At 36.5% G+C, this 21428-nt stretch overlaps 1 protein-coding gene across 1 annotated transcript in view; it reads right to left on the reverse strand.

The window, feature by feature from the left end:
* LOC148955562 (thiamine transporter 1-like) overlaps positions 1 to 21428 on the reverse strand; it is a 67317-nt gene that overhangs the window by 16600 nt on the left and 29289 nt on the right. The window contains exon 3 of the mRNA XM_089108251.1: positions 15106 to 15261. Coding sequence (XP_088964377.1) covers positions 15106 to 15261 — 156 coding nt within the window. The remainder of the gene's footprint in view (positions 1 to 15105; positions 15262 to 21428) is intronic.

Genomic DNA, 21428 nt, shown 5'->3' on the forward strand with positions numbered 1-21428 from the left:
TTGAGATAGCCATTTTGTTCAGAATAGTTGAAAGACCGAATAACTATGTTTTTCGAGATATCACGACCCCTCACAGCCCCTGTAGAAAGGTCTTTAAGTTATAAAATTTGCCCATGGTTTACGTATAGTATTTTTTATTGGGAAGTAGCCTACCTATATTCTTACATTTTTCGGATGGGGAGGGGGAATTTTCTACTGATGGGAATTTTTCACTGGGATAATTTTCCATCAAGAGGGAAGTTTCCAGGGTGGAATTTTTCAGAGGCAATTTTACACTGTGGGAATTTGCCAGAATTCCTATACGAAATTTGGCTTATGTCTTGCTTTCTCTTTGCCGACTCAATTTTACGCGTGGAGATGTTAAGGGTAATTGTCCGGGGTAAATTTTCACCAGGATTGAATCGTATAGAGAATAAATTCGTGGAGAGAAGGGATTTTTCCGTGGAAGTGTATTCAGATTTCCTGGTATTATCTAAAAAATGATGAGAAACTAAACAAAAACAAAATTTTTCAACTGAAAGTAAGGTTTCTTACAACGACAGATTTCGACTATCAATGTAATTACTAGTTTTTCATATCATCGCAATTCACCCGTGTCAGAAAAGAGAAATCAAGACCCAATGATCTATCGTTGATAAAAAGAGAGTACTGGTAATCCGCCTCCTCTTTCCAGTGCCTCTCTTTTCGCTCACGTAGGCGTATTTCGGCAATCAATATAATTGCTAACTGTACCAATCATCGAAATTTGTCCACGTCATGAAAAAGGAAATGAAGTCCCACTGTATACGGTTGATAAAAAGAGAGCACTGCTAATCCGCCCTTCTTTCCAGTGCCACTCTTTTCTTGCACGTAGGCGTATTTCGGCTACCAATATAATTGCTAATTGTACCAACCATCGAAATTTCTCCACGTCAGAAAAGAGGAAATCAAGTCCCAACATCTATTTTTGATGAAAAGATAGCATTGGCTCACTATCTCCTCTCTCATCTTAAAGTGACGTATTTAGGCTATCGATATAATTGATAGTTGTACCAATCATAAAAATCCGTCGGTCTCAGGAAAAGAGAAATCAAGTCCTAATGTCTCTTGTGGCTAAAAGGAAAGCGTTAGCTCACTATCTCCTTTTTTCCAGTGCTCCTTTTTCCTCTTACACAAATGGATTTCGGCAATCAATATAATTGCTAACTGTACCAATCATCGAAATTTGTCCACGTCAGAAAAGGAAATCAAGACCCAATGTCTACCGTTGATAAAAAGAGAGTACTGGTAATCCGCCCTTCTTTCCAGTGCCTCTCTTTTCGCTCACGTAGGCGGATTTCGGCAATCAATATAATTGCTAACTGTACCAATCATCGAAATTTGTCCACGTCAGGAAAAAGAAATGAAGTCCCAATGTATACGGTTGATAAAAAGAGAGCACTGGTAATCCGCCCCTCTTTCCAGTGCCACTCTTTTCTCGCACGTAGGCGTATTTCGGAAACCAATGTAATTACTAACTGTACCAATCATCGAAATTTCTCCATATCAGGAAATAGGAAATCAAGTCCCAACATCTATTTCTGATGAAAAGATAGCATTGGCTCACTATCTCCTCTCTCATCTTAAAGTGACGTATTTAGGCTATCGATATAATTGATAGTTGTACCAATCATAAAAATCCGTCGGTCTCAGGAAAAGAGAAATCAAGTCCTAATGTCTCTTGTGGCTAAAAGGAAAGCGTTAGCTCACTATCTCCTTTTTTCCAGTGCTCCTTTTTCCTCTTACACAAATGGATTTCGGCAATCAATATAATTGCTAACTGTACCAATCATCGAAATTCTCCCGCATCAGAAAAGAGGAAATCAAGTCATAGTGTCAATTTTTGATAAAAATAGAGCACTGGCTTTCTATCTTCATCATATGAATATTGTTTTTTAATCTGAAAAGCACTATAGAAACTTCCCAAAATGGGATTGAATCTTAAGAATACAAAACTTGAAGATTATGTGGGTAAATAGACATTTCCGAAGTACAAATCTAAGATTAGTCTAGTACTGTTGATTTTGTCAGAAAACAAATGAATTTAAGTTGCAACTAAGCTCCCTAATTTACTAGTAATCATCGTCAAGAATTATCATACTGGAAAACATCATAATGTTTACGAATCGTTTTCGTATGACCCCGCAAAGGAATGTAGTCAAGAAAGGCCCTGTAGGCCTTTCATGGCAACGATTTATGTTCATCTTCTATGTAGTTACAAAGAAGACGAACTATGTAGTTACATAGAAGACAAAGTACTTTGAAAAGTTCGAATTTTGTCCCAATTCTTTAATAACGACTCCTGAAACACAAGGGTCGTTTAATTAGAACAATAAGACGCTTTTTTAAAAGTACTAAAAAACTTTAGCGCAAAGAGCGAGGTGTTGAGGAGGGGGCAACCTCCTTTATATACGTAATAATATCTGTTAGTTTTAAGTTTTAATGAAAAACTTAATTCAGTTGAAAAAACTTGTTTTTTTATTTAATCACTTGTAGAAGTCATGTTATTATCTTGCTAATCAATATTATTGCAAAGAAAATCACAAAGGTTTTCTTAAGAACAGTTCTAACTCCTATGATGGATAGTCTTTCTTCTGTCACCAAGGAAAAAGAACTAGATATTTTCTTAATTCTGAAAGTATGTTTTTTTTTCAGGATATCGTAAAGAATCATAATTAACAGGATATCATAGAGACAATATAACACAATTATTCTTTGAGAAGTTGCTTCTCTGGGCTACGACATCTTATTTGTGCGACTTTGCTGCCTGATTTCCTGGGGAGCTTTCAAACAGTTCGTGGTAACGAACTGTAAGTTAGGAGCGACCCGGCTCAATAGTAACCAAAACTCTAAAAAACAGAATTTTGATACCAATTGATCCATCAAAGAATCAGATTTTTATGCTAATTTCAAATATATAAGTTTCATCAAGTTTAGTCCTACCCATCACGCGCCAGAGAAAATTTGCCTGATTTTCAAAAAAGGGGGAAACACCCCCTAAAAGTCATAGAGCCTTAATGAAAATCACACCATCGGATTCAGCGTATCAGAGAACCCTACTGTAGAGGTTTCAAGCTCCTATCTCCAAAAATGTGGAATTTTGTATTTTTTGCCAGAAGAAGGATCACGGATGCAGGTTAATTTTTTTTTCCCCAGGGGTGATCATATTGACCCAGTGGTCCTAGGATATCGCGGGAGGGCTCATTCGAACGGAAATTAAAAGTTCTAGTGCCCTTTTTAAGTGACCCAAAAATGGAGGGCAACTAGGCCCCCTCCCACGCTCATTTTTTCCCAAAGTCACCCGATCAAAATTTTGAGAGAGTCATTTCGTTTAGCATGGTCGAAAAATAGAATAACTATGTCTTTGAGGATGACTGAATCCCCAATAGTCCCCGGGGGAACGGCTGCAAGTTATGAAATTTGCCCAATGTTTACACATAGTATTGGTTGCTGGGAATTATACAGACGTTTTCAGGGTTTTTTGGTAGTGGGGGGGGGGATCGGGGGTTACATGGGAGGTTCTTTCCATGGAGGAAGCTTTCATGGGGGAAGGGACATTGCTATGAAGGGGGCGCCAGATTTCCCAGCACTATTTAAAAAAACGATCAGAAATTAAATAAAAAAAAGTTTTTCAACTGAAAGTAAGGAGCGACATCAAAAATTAAGACGAACAGAAATTATTACGTATATGATTGGCAAGGCCGTATCCAGGGGGGGGGTTACCCGGTTTGAACCCCCCCCCCCCGAAATTTTTGACCGACTCGAAAATAAGTCGAAAATTAGTAAAACCTAGGTAAAAATCAGTAGAACTAGTCGAAAACTGAGTCAAAAATTAGTAAAACCCCCCCCCCAAAAGTCAAAAATTAGTAAAACCCCCCCTGAACAAAAATCCTGGATACGGCCCTGATGATTGGGTTCACCCCCTAGTCAATACCTCGCTCTTTACGCTTAAGTTTTCTTAATCAAGGAGGCACACTTGTGCCTCAAGGAGGCAACTTGTGCCTCTATAAAGAGGCGACCCACCACAATGTTAAGCGATTTCAGGTCCTAGAGGTCACAGAGAGACGGCGGTGATCGCATTTTGTAGCCCAAGCTCAAACTAAGAAACTTGCAAAATTTCATCCTCCTCCGACTTTATCTTCATGGGGTAAACTGGGCCGGAAATTTCGACCCTCCCACCACAGCCCCCCTGTAACGTTGTCCGATTGGGCTTAAATTTATAGGTTAAGCTTTCCTAGAGCCCGGGAGCTTATCCTCGAAATTTGAGCTCAATCCGATCACTCCTTCCTTGTTTTCAAAAAACCAAATATCGCCACTTAAAATTCATTTCTCTTTTTTTTCTTATCCACGCCTACAGGCCACAGTTGGCAACTGATCCAGGTGAATGAGGACTCATTCGAAGCAGAATTCGACCTGTTAGGGCCTTTTGATATTTTCAGACCGAAAAAATTATCCCTCGAATTTACATTTACGAAAAACCTCGTTTTCCTATAATAGCCCATGTTAATTTTTCCCACCACAACTCCCCTTTAACGTTGTCTGATCGAGCTGAAATTTAGAGGATAAGCTTTTCTGGGGATTGGGAGCTTATCCTCGAAATTTCAGCTCAATCTGATCACTCCTTCCCTGTTTTACAAAAACTAAATATCAAGTTTTGTGGGGAATTGCTTGCGTTCAAAATAGATTCTACTTACTAAAAAAAAAATAAAAGTTTTATTTTTTTAGTGCTGCGGTGGAGACTCCTGGCTGTTAGCCGGACTACCCGGGTTTGATTCAACGTCAGAGTAGATTTTTTATATACTGAATTTAAAATTTAAAAAAGAAACTCAATTTATTTTTTAGATTATTTGAAAAAAAATACGTTTTCTAAAGAGTTGAAGCGGCTGAGCTACAAGGTTGAACCTTAAAACATCCTGTCGAGAAAGAAAAGAATAATACGCAATCATCTAACAGTTAGTCAAGCAATAATAAGTAAAAAACCGTACAAAAACGTGCAGAAATTATTTGAAAAATACTACGTTTTCTAAAGAGTTAAAGAGGCTGAGTTACAAGGTCAAACCTTAAAACGTACAGGGATTAGGAGGCACAGTTGGGGGGCTGCCGCCCCCAAACCCCCGCTTTCGCAGCCTTTAAATAAAAAAAAATTTTTTAAACTGAAAGTAAGGAGCGACATTAAATCTTAAAACGAACAGAAATTATTCCGTATATGAAAGGGGCTGTGCCCTCCTCAACGCCTCGCTCTTTACGCTAAAGTTTTTATTGTTTAAAAAAAAGAGTTGTGAGAAAGTCAAACTTTAGCGTAAAGAGCGAGGCTTTGAGGAGGGGACAGCCCCTTTCATATACGGAATAATTTCTGTTCGTTTTAAGATTTAATGTCGCTCCTTACTTTCAGTTTAAAAAACTTTTTTTTATTTAAAGGCTGCAAAAGCGGGGGTTTGGGGGCGGCAGCCCCAACTGTGCCTCCTAATCCCTGTACGTTTGAAGGTTCGACCTTGTAACTCAGCCTCTTTAACTCTTTAGAAAACGTAGTTTTTTTTAATACTTTCATAAGAGCTATTTATTCTAATTAAGGGCCTTTGTGATTAAGGGGTCACTTTTAAAGAATTGGAACAAAATTCGAACTTTAGCGTAAAGAGCGAGGTATTGACTAGGGGGCGAACCTCATAATATATGTATTTAAAATAGATGAATATAGAAGGTCGTTACGCAAGTTAATTCGTAAGTTACGTATATTTATTACCAATAAAAACGTTCGTAAACAAAATTAAACAACTTTCGTGAAAGCCATTTAACCAAAGAAAGTAAAATTAATATGCAAATTTCGTTTTAATTCAAGGCCGCACCCAGAGTGGGGGGTAGGGGGTTTGAAACCCTCCCGAATTGTTTTTTTGACTCGTATAAGAACAATGGATATAAACAAATTTTGTATGCGTTTTTTTAGGGTTTTTTGTGTAACCCCCCCCCCACCCCCCCCCAAAAAAATTGAGTAAAACCCCCTCCGAAAAAAGTCCTGGGTACGGCCCTGTTTTAATTATTCATGTACGGGGAGCCAAAATCAAAACCTGCGTTAATTCAAAAACGTTCAGAAATTAAACAGAAAAAAACAAGTTTGTTTTAACTGAAAGTAAGGAGCGACATTAAAACTTAAAGCGAACAGAAATTATTCTATATATGAAATGGGCAGTCCCCTCCTCAACTCCTCGCTCTTTACGCTTCAGTTTGACTCTTTCTGACAACTCTATTTTTTAGAACAATAAAAAACTTTAGCCCAAAGAGCGAGGCGTTGAGGAGGGGACAGTCCCTTTCATATACAGAATAATTTCTGTTCGTTTTAAGTTTTAATGTCGCTCCTTACTTTCAGTTAAAAGAACTTTTTTTTTAATTTAATTCTTTACTAGATCCAGCTGTGCTTGATATATATTACTTACAAATGGCGCTGGATGTAGCAATTTCTTTTCGATTGAGCGCTTAAACATCTCTATGATGTTTCGGTGCCCCACTAGTGGCGACAGAAAAAAGCAGAGAAGAGGAAGAGACGGACGAAGAATTAAAATGAGACGTCATTGCTTCCCAAGCGATAAAGTTAATTTCCTTTTTCATTAAGACCACTCAGATTTTTGGGGTGTTTCCTCCCTTTTTCAAAAATCAGACAAATTTTTCTCCGGCTCGTAGCTTTTGATGGGTAACATTGAACTTAATAAAAAGTTCATTTATAAAATCTGATATTAAATTTATTAGACGGTCTGACCTTGAATCCTTGTTTACTTCAGTAGTGTCTAATACTTGGACAGTTTATTCTCTTGTCATTGATCTGAAAAGTTAGTTTGCATGTGATACTGTTTGTCTGTTCTATAAGCCACCTCCTTTTCCAACACATCTAATCTGCGATTTGCTTGATCAGCTTTCTGGTGTGGGGACTTTCACTAAAAACGTATTAGTGTTTTGGGAGATTTTAATTGTAACATGTTAAATGTTGGATCAAGTGATGAATATGACCATCTCTTTGATGTGCTTTAATAGATGAATATTTTCATTTCTCATTCTGCTAAATTGAAGTTTACTTCTGGTCTTGTTTTCACTGATCTGTCTAAAACTAGATTGCTGTGGATGAGCAAGGTGAGTCCTCTTTTAGAACTTTCACAGATAAAGATATTTCTAATCTAATTCATAGTCTCCAGAGTAATGATTGGTCTTGTGTTCTTGAAGCTAATGATGTTGATTGTGCAACCAGTTTACTTTTTTGTCGTATGGGAGCTCTGTTGGATGAGCATTTTCCCCTTAGGAAGAGGCCAAGGAATTCTACGCCCAAATGCCCATGAATGCCTAAAGGCCTGATCAATGCTACACATATGAAGGCGTCTCTGTTCAAGGCTGCATGTAAAGTAAGACACAGGATGATCTTTCGAAGTATAAACATTATAAAAATGAACTTACTTCTTTTGACGTGCAGCAAAAAGCTCTATTTTTCGCCTCAAATTGATGAGTGTAAGGGGAACTTGCGAAAGGTTTGGACTGTAGTTAATGAAGCTCTTTCCCGCAAGAAAATCAAACAGTCCCTCTCCCCCCATGCCATTACAGGAAAGCTGATGGATATATTGTAGATAAAAATTCTTCAGCAAGCGCCTTCAATTCGTATTTCCCCACTCTTCCTTCGGTTCCCATTCAACCCAAGCGTAGAGTAAGTAGTTTTCCTATAGCAGAAAAGTCATTTTCCTTTCCCCATGCAGTCATATTGAAATTTATAGTATTATTTCTCAGGTTCCAAGTAGCCGTTCAGTTGACGGTTTTGGTTTGAGTAATAATGTTCTTAAAAAAAATTGGTTAGTTTGTTTCTAACCCCATCTCGCACATAACTAACCTCTCTCTTTCTTCTGGTGTTTTTCCTCATTTATTTAAAGTTGCTAATGTACCTTTGCATTAAAAAGGTGATTCATCTCTAATTTCAAACTATAGACCCATTTCTCTTCTTCCCCTCATCTCTAAGGCTGTTGAAAAAGTAGCGTGTCGTAGACTCTCTTCATTTGTATTTAGTACTAATACGACTGCTGGAAATTCTCTCATAACTAACCATCAGTATGGTTATCGTCCCACTTTCTCTACCTCGTATGCACTTTCAGATGCAACAGAGTTTGTGCGTGCAGTCTGGACAAGGGCTTGTGTGTTTTGGGTATATTTCTTGACTTTTCAAAGGTCTTTGATATGTTTGACCACTCTATTCTTTTGTCTAGACTATCTTTATTTGGAGTGCATGGAGTCCCACTAGAATGGTTAAGGTCTTATCTGTCAGAGAAATCTCAGTATGTTTCGGTTAATGGTACTTCTTCCTCTACTTTGCTTATATTGAAGGGTGTCCCACAGGGCTCTGTGCTTGGACATCTGTCCTTTTGTTTTTAATTTACATTAATGATCTTTCTGATGGTCTTCATCTTCAGTAACTTTTTCATTGCTGCAGTGGACCTGCCATCTGCCACTTCCATAGCTCAAGGTCTTCTTGACAAAGTAAAGTATTGGTGCTGGTCAAATGGTATGGCTTTCAACAGCCGTAAGAGTGCCATTGTTAATTTTAGGACCCGTTATCGTACGAGAGACGTACAGGAGCCAATCACCCTGACTTATTGGAATGATATTATACCACAAGGTACTAGGGTGAAATTTCTTGGTTTGTATCTTGACTGTTTTCATTCTTTTTAACCTCATAGAACTCACACCCGTTCCCTCATCCTCCGCCAGTCTGAAATGTTGCACCGGGTTAACTCATTTCTTCCACCAGATGTTATGCTTTCTCTTTATTATGCCTTTATTTTTCCTCGCCTTTCTTATTGCTGCTCTGTCTGGGGTCTCTGTCTGTAGTACTAATAAATCTCTTCTCTGCTCACTTCAAAGAGCCTAAAATAGGGCAGTGAAGGCTACTTTTATTCTCCCTCAGCTTTACCCTTCTTCTGATCTTTATAATAATACTGGAATAGCTCCGCTGGATCGTATTGTGGGTAAAAGTAATCTTTATTTAGCGCATTCTGCTTTTCTAGGTAAACTTCCACCGCCTCTGCAGCACTTTTTTTCACGGACAGGCTCAGGTAGGTACTCTACTTTTTTAGTACGTAGTTCTTCTCGCAGACTTATTTTGCACAAACGATCATCTACAGCAGCCCAGAGGACTCCTGTTTATCAATCAATTCGATTATAAAACTCCACCCTTCCGGATTTCCCTCTATTTCTGTCTGCAAAGGCAGTTTTTCGTCGGGTCTTTCCAGTTTAGTAATTTCTCTCTCTCCTTTGTTTATTTTCCCTTTTTTCTCTTTTCCTATTGTTTCTCTTTTTTGAAATTCTTTCCCAACTAATATCTCTCTCCTATTCTTCATAAAAAAAAGAAAGAAAGGGAAGGAAATGAAAAAAAGGAATAAAATTCAGGAATCTTCCTAATTTCTAGATTCCTTGTTTTTTTTTGTTTTTTGTTCTTATGTTGTAATGTCAACTTGGTTTTTCCTGTTTCTCTACTTTTTTGGTTTCTATTTATTGCTATTATTATAATAATTATTACCAGTTTTTTTTTGTTTTTTTTTACTGTATGCTAGTGATTATTCTCCTTCATCATTATTTCATATGCATTGTTTGATTTAGGGTATTATTTGTGGTTCTTTAAGGCTTGAAATGTACACGTCAATTGAAATTGTACATGTTTTTTGTTTTGTTATTAAATCAGAAGTCTTCACATCTTTGGTCATTTTCTGTTTATCCCTTGTTTGTAGTTGTGTGTGTGTTTTTAATTCTGTTATTTCTTCTTTTTTTTTCTTTTCTGGGTTCTGCCCAGATTTTTGTGATAGGTTATAAATAAAATGATTGATGATTGATTGATGAAATAAAATTTTATTTTTTTTCAGCTCAATGTAAGAGCAACATTAAAACATAAAAAGAACAGAAATTATTACGTATATGATGGGGGTCTCCCCCTCCTCAACACTTCGCTCTTTACGCTAAAATCTTTCAGGACTCTTAAAAAGTTATTTATTGTTCTAATTAAAAGACCCTTGTCTTTCATGAGTGGTTTTTAAAGAACTGGGAGGAAAATTAAACTTTAGAGTAAAGAGCAAAGCCTAGAGGAGGGGGAAACCCTCTCATATACGTAATAATTTTTGTTCGTTTTAAGTTTTAATGTTGCTCCTTACTTTGAGCTGAAAAAATTTGTTTTTTTTTCTATTTAATTTCTGATCGTTTTAAATAACGCCAGGAAATCTGGCGGAAATATCCCCCTCCCAATGAAAATATCCTCTGGACAATTAAATCCTGGTGACAATTTACCCCGGACAATTACCCTTAACTTACCCACGCGTAAAATTAAGTCGTTAAAGAGAAAGCAAGACATGTAAAGAAATTTCGTATAAGAATTCTGGTGAATTGCCCCATTATAAAATTTCCCCTGAAAAGTTCACCCCCTGGAAACTTCCATCTCCTTGGTAAATTCTCTCCTTGCAAAATTCACCCAGCGGAAAATTCGTCCTCTCCTCCCCACGTGAAAAATGCGTGCATACTTCCCAATAATAAATACTATACGTAAACAATAGGCGAATTTTATAACTTATGATCAGATGATTTTGGGAAAAATATTGGCGCGGGAGGCGATGGCGTAAAGAGTAAGGCCTTGAGGAGGTGAAAAATCCCCTCATATACATAATTATTTGTCCTCGTTTTAAGATTTAATATTGCTCCTTACTCTGACCTGAAAAAACTTGTTTTTTCTATTTAATTTCAGGTCGTTTCAAACAACGCCAGGAAATCTGGCGGAAAAAATCCCCCTCCCCATGGAAACATCCTCCGGACAATTCAATCTTGGTGAAAGTTTACCTTGGACAATAACCCTTAACATCTCCACGCGTAAAATTGAGTCGGTAAAGAGAAAGCAAGACATGTAAAGAAATTTCGTATAAGAATTCTGGCAAATACCCCCAGCATAAAATTTCCCCTGAAAAGTTCAACGCGTGGAAACTTCCCTCTCCTTGGTAAATTCTCTCCGTGCACAATCCCCCCCCCCCAGCAGTAAATTCGTCCTCTCCTCCCCGCCTGAAAAATGCATGCATACTTCTCAATGACAAATACTATACGCAAACAATAGGCAAATTTTATAACTTAAAGACATTTCCCCAGGGTCTGTGGGGGGTCATGTTACCTTCAGATATATTTATTGGGCCTTTCAACTATGCTGACCAAAATAATTATCTCCAAATTTTGATCGGATGATTTTTGGGAAAAAAGTGGCATAGTGGCCCTCCAAATTTTTTGGTCATTTAAAAAGGGCACTAGAAGTTTTAATTTTCGTTAGAATGAGCCCTCTCCCGATGTTCTAGGCCCACTGGGTCGAACATGATCACCCCTGAAAAAAAAATAAACACGCATCCGTGATTTTTCTTCTAGCAAATAATACAAAATTTCACAGTTTTGCCGATAGAGATTGAAACCTCTACAGTAGGGTTCTCTGATACGCTGAATCTGATGGTGTTATTTTCATTCAGATTCTATGAATTTTTGGGGATGTTTGCCCTTTTTATCGAAAATCAGGCAAATTTTCTCAGGCTGGTAACCTTTGATGGGTACAGCAAAACTTAATGAAACTTATATATTTGAAATCAGGATAAAAAAACCAATTTTTTTGCTATAACTATTGGCATCAAAATTCCGTTTTTTTTTATAGTTTCGGTCGCTATTGAGCCGGGTCTCTCCTTACTTCTTACTTCTAATCTAAAAGTTCGTTACAGATTAAATTTCACAACTAAAGTTTTTCTGTTTTCTTTAGAAATCAAAGATTGGGTGTACTTGAGATATTAAAAAATGGACATGGGCCTTTGGCAAGTCAATTTACATGACGTCATCACAAATCAATTTTCTAAATTGATAGATAAAATTAAGAATGATATTGAATGACGTCAGCCTAGCTGTATACCAAACGTCATAAATGACGTCACTTCTTGCATATAAGTGACTGTTTCCAGTGATTTTCTTATTAGTTAATCTATATCAAGTTACTGAAAAGCAAACAATACATCATGTCAACCAAAGTTCTTACCAAAGCTGAAAATTTTGAGAAGGTAAAAAATGTGTGCTGTCCTGCAGGAGAGAAAAGATCAGTAGTGAAAAAGGTGAATATCTTTAAATCTACTAGAATTTCTAAACTGGGACCTGATGCCCAAAAAGTGAACCTGGAAAATGACAATTCAGGTCAGATGGACGAAAAGGCCATCATGGCTGGTAGTAAATGGACTGATCCGTTCGGAAAACTAGACAAAGAGTTTGCCACAATTGCCGAAAGACTATCAATGTTTTATAGATCCCCAGAAATGAAGAAAAGATTCAGATTACGGAAGGAAATCATGGACTCTATACGACGGACAAACTCACTTACTGAAAAATCGAAAATATTCCAAAGCCGAATAGGAAAACGTAATTTAGATGGAATCTTATCCAGCTTTTACATTCAAGTTGATAAACTGATTTCAACCGTAAACAACTTGGAAAAAGAAGTGGAAAAGATGCAACAAATATAATGTATAGCAACAAAAACTTGTTTCAATCCGAGCAAACGGTGATTAATTCTAAAAAGGATGATAATACTCAGAAACAGACTGCTGGAAGTGACCTGAATTACAACATTAGGATTGATAATATTCTGAGGACATTATCAACACTTCGTGATTCGCAAGCAGCAAAAGTGAACAGGTTGATTTCTGACATAGAACTTCTTAAGAACGAAATGAGCCAGGAAGAACAAAATAAAACCCCACGAAAAGAGAATTTTGATGACGCCAAGAAAAATAACGGTGGAAACTCAATCTTGAATATAAAGAAATTGAAGTGTACCAAAGGCCACAATTTGTACGAGAATTCCAACGGAATTGAGGCTCAAGAAGAAGGTTTACCTTTAGGCCAAAATAAAATTGAGCCCAGGAGTTACAACAGAGTGAGCCAGGATCAAGAAGCACCTTCTTCTAGTAATGAAAAGGATGAGAGTGCCAGCACCTCAAATTCAAAAAAACGCAGAAGAAATATTTCAGGAAAAAAGCGAAAAGAATCTACCCAAGACTCATCTTCAGATAGTTGGTGGAGGAGGAGTACAAAGCCTTGCTCAGAAAAAGAGCCTCCTTCCAGTGGTGAAAAAGGTGCTGGTCCCAACAGTTTAAATGCAGAAAACCACGTAAAAATAGATGCTGTCACAAAAAAAGACAGCTTAATGGAAAAATCCATCGTCGATAATGAGAACCTAGACGAAATCGCAAATTCAAATGTATATGTGCCACCGTGTAGAAGAGGTGCGAACTACAAAAAAGAAGAACCGTATGCTGGTCCCAGAGTCATTGTAATTAGGCAACCAAGAGGGCCAGATGGAACTAAAGGTTTTAAAAAAGAGTATTTTCAAAACTATCACCAAACACGTGCTGATGTTGATGACAGGAGTCTATCTCAAGAATAAAATTCTGTCGAATGAGTTAGTTCCAATTACATGTTCTGTTCTTTTGTTTATGTTAAAATGTGTTAAATAAATGTACAAAGAACCCAAATGTTGTAAATTATACAAAAAATGAGGGGAGAAATTTTTTTCGATTCAATGGTATTTATAAGGGGTTTAAGGCTATTTTCTAAAATTCCCATATATTAGACTTCACAACGAACATTCATTGTTGAGGCTAATCGACATAACAGTTACCATTCCTATATCAGCTAGAAATGGTAATTCACAATACAGCTTTCTTTTCAAATGATTTTGAAGTTTTTGGTTACTATGGGCAGTGGTTCGTTCTTTACTTCTTGCAGCTGTTGTTACAACCATGACAAGTCTAGGCTGACTACTTCCTCTCTATTTCGTACCCAGGCAGTACGATATCTTACTATTATGCCACCAGGCCATATTTTCCAGATCCACGGCAATTTTATTCATGCCCTAAGTTTCACCCCTGTTTCCTTTAGAGTTTAATGTCTTTTCTACTTTTCCTGCTTTCCTTTTATTCTCATAGGACCCACCAATCAAAAGTTCCTCAGCAAATCTCTCCTCTTTTCTACCAAGCTTAGAGTGTTTCCACTAATATTGCTAGTGGTCCAAAGTGAGACCCGTAATAGATTCCACCATAGTTCAAAATTCAGAATTTCAGTGCTTTCATGAACTAAATAGTAATGTTTAGTATACGTTTCTAACAATTTTATAGGACCGAAAATTTATTAATAAGACATTATTCAATAAGTAGTCAATTAACCTAGAACTAAGAAAAAAAATGAACTAATTCAATACAGATTGTGTATAGTACAAGAACCTCACCTACTACTTATGTAAAAAATGGAAAAACTTAATCCTTCATTGTATTTTTTTTTCATTATGAGGTACACACCTGATTCTAACACAAGAGAAGTATTTAAAACTTCATTGCTCAATAGATATCATTCCTTCTAAGGCTAAGTGGTTCTTTTACATAATATAATACGTTTACTATATTTTCTAGCATAGCTTCGCACATGAGGAGAGATATGGGAATTCATGCTGATTGAACGAAAGAATTATTCTCCCTTTAAGAAGTGAAGCCTATTCATTTTCCTTGCTTCAGCACATGTCACAGGTCATATCTAGGGTTTTCATGACCTAACAAGTCGCAAAACTGACTGATCATATTTGAAGGACGTAACTCAAGATAAATAATACGTGGTGCATTTTGATTTTTTTAAATTAGCCGGTTTAACACAGCATATCCTTAAAACCAAGGTGTCCTATGCTAGGCATATAGGTATTAATAAAAGGGAGGGAGGATAGCTGCTTCAGGTTAGGATTCTTTTTGAAATCTCGTAATTGAAGGTTTTTCCAATAATTTCTAAAAATTTGTTGAATAATTTAAGATTTTTTTGCTTTTATTTTCAAATTTACCCCCCCCTCACCCCCCCCCCCCAAAAAAAAAATACAAATACGTGTCTATCTAACATATTCCAGATCAAGGTGAATTTTTATTACTAGCTCACTTTTGTACTATATTACAATTTTGATTTTTGTCTTTTAAAAAGTGCTAACGCTCAAAAAAGAGAAAAACAATAGTACAAACCATGGGTCATTATAAGCAGTACCTGAGAAAGTATCCCTGCACCAAACCTACCGGCAAGAAGAGCGGCTTGTACCAACCCCGTTAATTTTTCGAATGTCATCGGCAGATCTTGAGCATAGATATATGTACTGTAGGCTACTTCTGTAGAGGAAGCCATGGCATAAAAGAACTCAACTGCCTAAAATGAAATGATGAGAGCAAACTATTAAAATGACAATGCATTTACCAAGAAGCCAATTTTCTTGTAGAATAACATTTAGAAGAGTATTAAAACATAAAACTGGAAAAGATCAGATCCACTCGGAGAAAGCAGATTTACAGCCATTGAGAGTTACACTTATATATACAGGGTCCCACTGTCTTTTTATGGAAAATATCTAAATAACCGAAACGGAACTTTTTGCAGATGTTGTTAAATATCCTAAATAGTAAGCTTCAAATATCTGCTGATAGTCCCAAATAAATCTTTCTATAGTAAGGTACTTGAGTTTTTCAAAAAAATCAAGAAAATTGTATGAAAGAGGATTTATTTAAACAAGTCCCAGTCAAATGTTTCAAATATATAAACCTCAATAGAGACCAAACCTTCGGTGCTAATGCACCGTGAAGTGCTGCATAAACTGCGACCTATACCATACCATCATACATTTTTCATTTTGGCCCAAAAACTTCGATTTTAATGACCGACCTTGGATTCTAATTCGCCTGTGGTCAGACGTTACTCTTAAAACCCTCTAAAGGCAACCAAAGAAACTTAGCTGCTAATCCCTGCCAAATTAACTATACCCAACAGGCTATTAATAATGCACAGGTGAGAAAAATCTAGCCCCTCCCTTATTGAGGTCCGACCAAGTGCGAAACGCGGTACAATTGTACCGTTTTTGGTACAATTTAGAGGTCCTGATACAGTGCAGTACATTTGGAAATTTTTTGGTACAATCAGATTTCCTGCTACATTTAGGTTTTACTTGCTTCTTTTTGATTCAAATATCTGTTCCAAGTTTTAGTTTATTAGAAATTTTCATATTGTTATGGCAAATTTTTAACCTATAGTTCCGATAGTACAAATTACTTTCTTGCGGTACAATTTTAATCGGAAAACTGGTATAGTTTATTCCAAACCGTTGGCAACACTGGTGCGAACACCCAAGACAAAAACTGTACCTGTTGACCGTGTTTTGTTGAATAAAGTCTAGTCCATTTAGTAATTATGTTAATAACACAATATTCTGATATAGATCCTAGTCCTACCTTACCCTCTTCAGCCGATGTTAGATCAGTTGCAGATCGCAGACAATAAGATGTCACTAGCTACTAGCAAAACAAGTATATGACTACGTCAGTTTATAAGGAGCTACTTGACTATGTGAGCGAGAGATAGATTACAAAATTAAATTTAAAACATGTGAACCAAGCCAACGGATTGAAAAATCATATTTGAAACAGATAAACATAGCCAATATGCAACCTTTAATATTGAAGAGAATTCCTCGTTAACTATTTTTTCGACAAAATCATTGATAAAGAATTAAATGTAAAGATAAGTGAGTAGCTTTTACCGTTAAAATTAATTAAAAAAACGTTTTCCACTACTACTACCAACAAATCACCGCAGCATCAAGCCGCCTGAGGCCAACAGAGCTACGCACGCTCCTCCTCCACCCTAATCTATTCAAAGCCTCCCTTTTACACCAGCCCACGAAGTTCCCATTTCCTTTAAATCTTTCTTTATGACGTCCCCCCACCCCAGACCGGGACGACCTGCTTTCCGTTAAGCCCTAGACGGTTGTCCGAAAAGAACAATCTTCGGCAATCTGCCATCCTTCATCCGCAAAACGTACACTAGCCACCTCAACCTTTACTTCATTATAGCCCTAGAGAGTGGTTTTGAACCACATTTTTCGTATAGCCTATTGTTTGAAATACGGTCAGTCAGCCGGGCACCCAGAACAATCCTTAAGCAATTTCTCTGAAAACATCTAGCAAATCTTCATCCGCTTTTCGGAGCGTCCATGCTTCAGAGCCATATTTGGCCACTGTCATCACTGTAGCTTCAAAAATTCTAATATTAGTTTGCAGACTTATCTTTTTATTCTTCTTAACTTTTTTTAACTGTGAAAAACACCTATATCCTTGGATAATCTATTGTTAGTATCTTCAATAATCCTATTGTCGCCACCAACATTAAGAACCAAGTAAGTTAAGACACACACTATATGTATCTTTTCGTTACTGAGCGCCACGTTTTCTCATTCACCTACTCTAAGCCACAGTGATTTAGGCTTTTCATGATTAATTTTCAATCCAATTCTAGAACTCTGAACTCACAAAACCTCTAAAACTTCATTCATTATGCTCACACTTTTATCTAGGATGCTTAAATCGTCAGCACTTTTTCCTCCCCATTTTATTCCGTGGTCTCCCATTGCCTTTCCTGTGCTCCTTAAAAGAAAGTCCATCAAAATAATCCATATAAAGGGGGATAGAACACAACCCTGCTTAACTCCTGATTTAATACAAAACCATGTATTTGTCTGGTATGCCATACAAGGATTAAACCTTTACTAAAGCTCTTCTATCAACAGAATCGAACGCTTGCTCATAGTCTATAACACTAAGGACTAAATGTGTTCGAAAACTCAGGCACTTCTCAATTATTAGCCTAAGTGTGAAAATTTCGTCGACACATCCTCTACCTTTCCTAAAACCGCACTGTTCTTCTCTCAAAACTTTGTCTACGGCATCTCTAAGTCTAAAAAGTATCATATTACTAAGTAATTTACTACCTACAGAGACCCGACTAATGCCTCGATAATTACCACACTTACGAAATAAGTTTTTTTTTAAGTATAGAACTCTATTAAGCTATATGACACATTAACATATGAACTAAAATAGAATCAAATAATCTACCAAACATACAACTACCACAAATCAGTATCAATAAATAAATGAAACCCAAAATGAACAGAAATTAAAATAAATAGCAGAGGCAAACGCAAAACGATCAGAAATTAATATGAGTAGGGTTCAAAACCCCTATGCTTTTTAAAAGCCAGAATAAAATTTGTAATTTACTGAAAAAACTCCAACGAATGCAACATAAACTCTTTTGAAAATCATGACACAAATAGTAGTGTATAAATTAGTCATATACACCCTCTAGTTCACCTGATAAATAAAAAATAATACCATTCCCAAATAAATATATCTATGCTCTTGCACAGCCTGGATACACTTAGACTCTTTTGATTTAGTAAAATTTTAAGAGCAGAGGTAGCAATAGAAGTAGCCCCCAAAATTTGAACTTAATACCACTAGTATGGTGTATACACAATGAGCGGGGACCTATCCTTTTAGCACATAGGCTTCCGAAAATTTCAAGAATTATACCTTATCTGATATTGCGTAATCATTCATGTTCTCGGTGAAACAATGTAGTCAATACAAGAAGACAGTACCCCGCCATACAACAAGACATTACCCCCACCATACAACAAGACAGTGCCCCCACAGCACAACAAGACAAATATTACAACAAGACACAAAACCATCCATACAACAAGACACATAACCACCCATACAACAAGACACATGACTCATAACCATCCATGCAACAAAACCCCAACCATCCATACACTAGACACATTACAACAAGACACATAACCATCCATAAAACAAGACACATAACCATCCATACAACAAGACACATATCCATCCATACAACAAGACACATATTACAACAAGACGCATAACCCTCCATACAACAAGAAACATAACCATCCATACAACAAGAAACATATTACAACAAGACACATATCCATCCATATAACAAGACACATAACCATCCATACAAAAACAATCATATTACAAGAAGACACATATCCATGCATACAACAGGACACATATCCATCCATACAACAAGACACATATCCATCCATACAACAAGACACACATACATCCATACAACAACATACATATTACAACAAGACCCACATCCATCCATACAACAAGATACTCCATTGATTTTACAAAATTTGCGTTTGATGTAGGAATCGAACGTGAGACCCATGATTTCCTAAGGTAAAGAATGACACCTTACTCGACTGAGCCAATAAGCAAATGAAAATATTATGATTTTAGAAATACATTCTAATGCGTTCAATGTATTGTTACCGGGACATTGGCCATCTGATGATAAGCGTCACAATATCCTAACAAATTATTTGCATATTCTATTTAACAATTGGATTTTTTGTGGCTGTTAACAGTAATCTGTTTCGGGGCATCATTTATGGCCTCCCCCTGAGAGTATGCATACCACGATGATTTGAGATGCATACTGGACAGACAATTTCTTCTGATGTTTAATGGAACTGTGCACTTCGGTTTTCCATTACCGGACTTGCGCATGAGTTTAGGCCCCCGCATTCTCATCCAGGACCCCGAGTCCCGATCCAGGGATCCATTTCCCCACTCCAGGACCCCGAGTCCCCGTCTAGGGCTCCATGTCCCTACTCCAGTACCCCAAATCCCCCACCAAGGCCCCAAGTCCCACTCCATGACCCCCCACTTCCAGGGGACCAAACCGTCCACCCTCCAGGCGCCCCCCTCCTTTATGCCTCATATTGTGTCAGTGTCGGAACTGTTACCTGTGTAAAAATAATGTGATAATAGACAGGGAAATTGACGGCAAAATAAAAAGGGCATTGGCAGATAATATCACCATGGAAATTAACTGCAATTCTAAGATAAGAAAAGCATTGGTGAATGTTACTAGTATCATCGACAGTTCACAATCAGATACATTCAATGAACACAATAATACCAATGATGAGATGTATGATGTTAGTTTAGCTGAAACCATGTTAAAAGTCGTATATGACACGGAATGGAATAAGTGCCCTGTCCCGAGAAAACATTATGAACAATTTTTTGGAACGAATACAAACTTATGGCTCCATTAATTTTAGGATATGGCAGCAAATCGAATGTCTAGAATGTTTATTATTATCACCATAGAAATTAATGACAATTCTAAAAAAGCGAAGCATCGGTGCTTCGCTTTCTAGTATCATCGACAGTTTACCATCAGATGCAGTCAATGAACCTAATTAACAAATGGTTCTGTGAAGTGAATATTCCCGGAAGGGTACCATAAGACGATCCTTGTTTTTTATATTGTTCGCGAAATCAAGTACTTTTCTCAAATCCCTACTACCAACATCTATTAATTTACAGTCATAGATAGTGCCGTTTTTGTTTTCCTGCCAATGTACTACCATCTTTTTTTCACTAAGGCTACTGATGTTATCACAAGTCATTTTTCACTTAGGTTATATTAAACTAACTGATTTTGACTTAGGTAAGTACATAAAAAAGGATTTTTGTATAGAACAAATTCAACTAATTGGTAAATTCCAAATAATACAATTGTGACTGAGTATCAAAACTTAATAAGATAACACATTTGCATAGAATAAACTCGCCTACTTGATAAATTTCAAGTCTTTTAATTGATGACTAAGCAATAAAAATTAATAAGAAAACACTTTTGTATAGAAAAAACTCAACTACTTGGTAAATTTTAAGTCTTTTAATTTGTGAGTGAGCATCAAAAAATAAAAACAAAGCACTTTTGCATAGAACAAATTCAGCTACTTCATAATTTCCAAGTCTTTTAATTGGTGACTGAGTATCAAAAATTAATACGAAAACACTTTTGCACAGAACAAACTCAACTACTTCGTAAATCCCAAATCTTTTAACTGGTGACTGAGTATCAGAAATGAATAAAAAAAAGTAATAAACTCAACTACTTGATAAATTTCCAAGTCTTTCAATAGGTGACTGAGTATCAAAACTTAGTTTAAAAAAAGCACTTTTGCATAAAACAAACTCAGCTACTTGGTAAATTCCAAGTCTTTTAATTGATGACTGAGTATCAAAAATTAATAATAAAAAACACACTTTTGCATACAACAAATTCAGCTACTTGGTAAAGTCCAGGTCTTGTAATTGGTGATTTTGACTTAGGTAAGTTAATAAAAAAAGTATTATTGTACAGAACAAATTGTACTACTTGGTAAATTCCAAATCATTTAATTGATGACCGAGTATCAAAAATTAATAAGAAAACACATTTGGATAGAACGAACTCACCTACTTGATAAATTCCAAGTCTTTTAATTGATGACTGAGTAATAAAAATTAATAAAAAACACTTTTGCATAGAATAAACTCAGCTACTTGATAAATTCCAAGTCATTTAATTGGTGAAAGAGTATAAAAAATTAATGAAAAAGCACTTTTGTATAGATCAAACTCAGCTACTTAGTAAATGCC

Source organism: Artemia sp. Qi Xiang Cuo, chromosome 2 (genome assembly GCF_049724085.1).
Source record: "Artemia sp. Qi Xiang Cuo chromosome 2, ASM4972408v1, whole genome shotgun sequence".
In the NCBI taxonomy this organism is placed as follows: Eukaryota; Metazoa; Arthropoda; class Branchiopoda; order Anostraca; family Artemiidae; genus Artemia; species Artemia sp. Qi Xiang Cuo.